We start from the raw sequence: 5,428 nt of genomic DNA, 5'->3' as shown, positions 1-5,428 counted from the left end.
CCACCACAGCCCCGCAGCCACCACAGCCCCGCAGCCACCACAGCCCCTGCTGCAGCCGCCGGGCCCGCAGAGCCCCACAGGGCTCGGCCGTCCCCAAACCACCCCCTGCAGCTGCCAGAGGCACCCCACGGAGCCAGGGCTCGGCATTTTGGGGTCGCCCTCGGCCCGAGGCGAGCCCCCCGGCCCCGCAGCGCTGCGTTACCTTGTGCGGGGCGCGGAGCAGGCGGTGCACGCCGGGCAGCTGGGTGCCGAGCGGGATGTCCTGGCGGAAGGTGTAGAGGGGCGGCCGGCTGGGCTCGGGGAAGTTGGTGCTGTTGAAGGGGTCGGTGTCGTCCAGGAACTGCACCCGGCAGAGCAGCGTGGCCATGGCGCGGCCGCGTTCCGGCGGTTGGGCGCTGCGTGCCCGGCTCCCCGCCCGCCTCACAGCCGCCGCCGCGCCCCGGGGAGGCGGCCCATGGCCCCTTCCCCGCCGGGAGACGGAGTGCGGGAGCGCTTCGGGCCGGCAGACGACGAGGAGGACGAGGAGGAGGAGGAGGAGGAGGAGGAGCCGCGGGTAGAGTGGGGGCGGCGGCAGCAGCTCCCCCGTGCCCGGCCGCAGCACGCCGAGCGGGCAGCGGGGCTGCAGCGGGCAGCGCCGGGCGGCGAGCTCCCCCCCGCGGCCGCCGCCTCAAGGATCGCGGCGGGCCCCTTCCTCCTCCTCCTCCTCGTCCTCCTCCTTCTCCTCCTCGTCCTCCTCCTCTCGCCCTCCTTCGCCGCCCGGGATCCCCCGCGCCGAGAGGGAAGGGGAAGGGGGGCCTCCTGGCTCGCCCCCCCCCCCCGAGAGGGGCTGCAAATGGCCGGGAGGGACGGGGCCCGGCGGGAGCTGGTGGCCAGGTCACCCCAGTCGGCTGTGGGGTGTTGATCCGGGTCAAGAGGGGAAAATGGAAGTAATGCCTGCTTTGCCTCCGAATAACGGAACCGGCTTGCAGCCTGGGTGTCAAGTGTGTTGGGGGTTTTTCTCCGGTTGTATACCCCCCCCCCCTTAATTATTGGGGTTGTATATATTGGGGGGTTATTTGGCTGATCAGCCAACACACAGCCCACACTGTATCCCCCACATCCCCAAAGACAAATCTAATAAAATGCTTTGTATTGTGCCCCATTTTCCATCACTCCAGTCTGTTTCTTCTCTCAGGAAAGGACTGAGCTGAAGCACCTGGCACGCAGCAGCCCAGCACACAGAGTGGCGGCCTCCTCCTTGGGCCTGCTGCATGTGCCCAAAGAGATCTGCAGCCGTGCCTGTGGTGAACATGTCCTGCTCTTCTTTCCTACAGGCCCAGGCAGCAGGAGAAGGGACCCGAAGCAAGCCGCAGGCCAGGCAAGGAGAATCTCCCTGTACCAGAGGACCAGCTGCGTTTCCACGCACCGAGCACGGACCTGATGTCTGCCAGCACTCCCGGGTACGCCGAGCTTTATGGCTGTGATTCACCACTGCCTGACTTTTCATCCTTCGTGGGGGGTGGTGCAGGACGGGAACTGTACTGCTGTGAGAGATGGGGGGATTTGTCACAGAAATGAAGCGTCTTGAGCAAGAAAGCATGACCTCTAGATCGTAACAGGCAGATGAAGCAACTGTTTCCTGCCCAAAATGATTACTGGGTTGGGAATATTTGTCAGCCCTGGGACAAAAGGGGATTTCTGCCTGCGCACAGTCTGACCCACTGGTTCTGATATTCTCAGGAGTGACTTGCCATGATTTGTTTTTGCCTACAGTTACGCATATTTTCAGGAAAGAGCACACAGATGACCAAAATCAACAAATAGTTAAAACTCAGAACCTACTTTGTTGTTTCAGAACTTTCACAGCCGATGTGTTACACACTTCTTGTTCTAATTCTTCCTCAGCTTGGACAAGAAAAAGGGCATATGGGTTGTCTCACCCCATTTCTCATTACCGCCCGTCTGCTTTAATCCTCATGCACCATAAAAAGCTACGTTCAGTGAAGTCTTGGTTTTGAGTTTTGTACCCCAGCAATTTAAAATTCCAATTAAAAAAATATATTTTTGCATCTGCTTTAGTACTGTATATTTAGATTCTAGATAAAACAGTGTTAATGCAAATCTGTCTGCCTATTTATGTTGTATATTTCTGTCCCAATGTAAAGCTAAGATTAACCAGTATATTTTGGTGTTGTTAATCTTAAGTTGCTCAAGTGCCACTTATATTAAACTTTCATTTTCATAAAACAGGTCAGTACTTAATACTTGGAGGACAATTTTAGATACATCACAGAATCCAAATTTTACATGGTGTCTGTGTGACAGCATCAGCTATCTTTCCTCCAAGACCAGAAAACAAAAGCAAAGGATGAGTGCAATCCATGTAGCCAACAGAGATCGGATGGTTCAATATCGAAATGACTAGCCACAGACTAGAAATCACATAAGGAAGAATTAGACATTGTGCATCATGATCTTCAGTTGAATTTCCACATATGAAGTGGCCAGTGGAGATGCTTCATATGACCAGACTGCCGGAAAAGAAAATAGAGAATGCAAACATGAAAGGATCCTGAATTGGCCAGGGTTTTGAGTCACATCTACGTCTACTTTTTCCTTATTGTAAATGTCCCCAAAACACTACAGAGCTTTGAATTTCAGAAGCTAGGTTTTATTAGAATGTTAGTTAATACAGAGGAAACACAGGTTGCTGGTTAAACAGCATTACAAGGTCTGTGTGTGTATGTACCTGTAGCAGGAGAGAGAGATTGCAAAAGTTCCCCTTTTGAATGGTTTCCCACCTTTCTGCATATTCTTCAGAAGCCTCCTGCAACTGTAGTCTCTTTCCATCTCCTTGAGACAGAGATAGGTGTTGATCCTCCAAGAGGTCACCAGTTTCTGTTCCTGATGTAGAGCACATAACCTCATCCTGCCTTATCCTGCCCACAGTCTGCTTTGTAGCTTGGAGAAGAGTGCACTGTCCTCTCCTTCCATGAGGATGTATTTACCCCATGAAGCAGCTAAAACATGGCAGGTAGGCAGCTTTCCTCCTTGCTGTCCAACTGCAGCCTTTTGAATGAACATAGATAGCTTTGAAAAGAATTAGCACACAGTAAAATGCAGCCAAACAGCCAGATACTGTCTGTCTGTCAGGGGTACGCAGCGTGAGGCAAGACAGACATTGCATCTGGAAAGACAATTAGGGACATGACAAGAACAGTGTATGTGGTTGTCTCACCGCATTCCTCTTCACAGAAGATAAGACCTCAGAGAGATTATTTTCCTTGGTCATGCTGAACAAAGTCAGCTGGGGCATTCAGAACCTCTGGGGAAGCCTCCGCAAAGTCCAGGCTGTGGTCCCTATGCCTTTGGAGGCATCGTGGAAGAGTGAGTTCCCTTTCTGGGGCAGGCAACCAAGGCAAACTCTATTACTTGCTGACCTTGGGGTCCCCAAGTCCATCTCACAAGCACTTTCCAAAAAAAGAAAGCTTGTGCATGATCAAATAAAGTTCACAGTTCTAAGCTCCCGAGTTCTTATTGCAAAAACATAAGAGGGAAATCCTTCATGCACACACATTCTTGTAGGAATGAAACACAGCTTAGGAGTTTTCATTCAGGGCTGATTTATTCTTCTTAACTCATCCCATTATTGGCATTTCTTAAAAATACAGTGTTGAATGAGTTAGAATGGTGCGTCAAGCTTAACTTTGAATTCCATTATTGTTGAAACCGGAATGTTAAAATAACACGTTTTTTTGTCTTTAATTTCCTCTTTTTTATTAAAAAATAAAGGAATATATGTTTGATGGAAAGTTATTGAAAGCATGTTCTGTAACCCAAGGACCACCCAGAAACAACGTAAATACGTTTTTAAGCAGTTTTTATTATATATATAAAAAAAAAAAAAAAAAGAGAGATGCTAGGTATCTGAGCAATTGGAGTAGTTCCACAGGAATATTAGTTTCTCCAGTATATCATCATCATGTCAATACAGATCTAGAATGCATGATTACAAAATTACAACGCGAGCATGTGAAACAACCGTTTCTTCAGCTCCTTATTCTCTTTCTGTTGGACAAACGGAACTGCTCTCCAAATTTCATTTTTCAACTTCAAGCCGACTTTAGTTGTGGGAGAACAAAAGTAATTTTAGCTTCCATGATTTATTCGCTTAACATTAATAAAGCTGAAAAAAGCATTCTATTTGGTAATGGTAATCAAAATGGGCTTGTAAACCACTGGAATTAAAGTGTGCTAATGAAAGTGCTGACAGATCCTTTACTGTAGTGATGGGAACAGTATTTCTGCCTTATCCACACTATAATCTATAAATAAAACGTAGTTCTCTTAGTGAAGTGTGGAAATGATTTATTGTCATTGTTAAAGTGGACAGGCAAATAACATAACACACTTTTCAAAATATGGAGTGTCAGTGAAATCTAGTCTGTCATGAGACCAAGAATAATACCGTGGATTTCAGCCTCCTTCAGCCATGGATCTCAAAGCACTTTGTTATCATTAAATTTTGCCTGCTTATTCTCACCTTACAGATGGGGAAACTGAGAAGGGGTAGTTCAGGGATACAATACTAATATGATTTATTTATTTATTTTGACAGAAGGTGGTTTTCTACTGGTTGCAATGGGTTTCATACGACTGAATGACAGAAAATGTCTTCTGCGGGGAATAATAAAGAAAACTAACAGAAAACTTCTTATCTGGGAGGTAAGGACTTGTAATGGTCCAGAAGTTTGTCAGTGGTCTGAATCAAGCTTTAATTGCCGCATAACACATACAAAATCAGTTGATTGTTACTGAAAATTGTTCTCATGTCACGGCTGTCTAATAATGTAAAGGAAGCAATAATCTATACTACTAAAAATGGCCGATACTGTATGTTGGTGGTGAAGGTGAATTCGAGGCGTACATTTCCAAAATCACTAGGTCATAGATATCTGAATATCCTGCGCAAACTGGGAAAAACCAAGTGCTATATTTTTCCATGGATCGTGCTGTCGCAGGATGTGGGAACCCGCTGGATGTTCTGACAGTGACGCCATGGCGTTCCCTGTCTCCTGTGCAAGTTCTTCCCCTTAGGTAGCCAGTTCTGGAAGATACTGCCACTGGCAAAAGGGTGAAAAAATAAGGTTTTCTGTGATGGGCACATTGCACGGTGCCATTTAGTACAGCACACTTGCAGTGTCTCTCGGGACTCCTGCCTCCTTGAGCCCGTAGGCAAGCGGGTTTAATCCATAAGCACAGACATTTTATTTCACTTTCACTGTTTCATGCTCAAGGTCTTCTCCTGCTTTAACCGCTGCATGCTACTTGAAGCCTGTTCTGTTGACAGAGCTAATTTCCTCAAGAGATTTCCTCCAGTGCTATAACAGATGAATGCTTCACAACTGTTTATTAATACATATTCACAGCGCTCCTCTGCAGGGTGGAA

At 47.8% G+C, this 5,428-nt stretch overlaps 1 protein-coding gene across 4 annotated transcripts in view; it reads right to left on the bottom strand.

Annotated features, from left to right (window-relative positions):
* Positions 1-563, bottom strand: part of FHOD3 (formin homology 2 domain containing 3) — a 410,832-nt gene extending 410,269 nt beyond the window's left edge. For 2 of the 4 annotated variants that reach the window (XM_035317956.1, XM_035317957.1), the window contains exon 1: positions 203-558. In XM_035317956.1, the coding sequence (XP_035173847.1) occupies positions 203-367 (165 nt within the window). In that variant the 5' untranslated portion in view covers positions 368-558. Of the gene's footprint in view, positions 1-202 lie in introns of all 4 variants that reach the window. The other 2 variants (XM_035317954.1, XM_035317955.1) reach the window with 2 other exon arrangements.
* Between the last annotated feature and the right edge of the window lie 4,865 nt (positions 564-5,428).

The sequence above is a fragment of the Oxyura jamaicensis genome, chromosome 2 (genome assembly GCF_011077185.1).
Source record: "Oxyura jamaicensis isolate SHBP4307 breed ruddy duck chromosome 2, BPBGC_Ojam_1.0, whole genome shotgun sequence".
Taxonomy (NCBI): domain Eukaryota; kingdom Metazoa; phylum Chordata; class Aves; order Anseriformes; family Anatidae; genus Oxyura; species Oxyura jamaicensis.
Note: the sequence above shows the minus strand (reverse complement) of the source record. Positions and strands in the feature narration are given on the sequence as shown.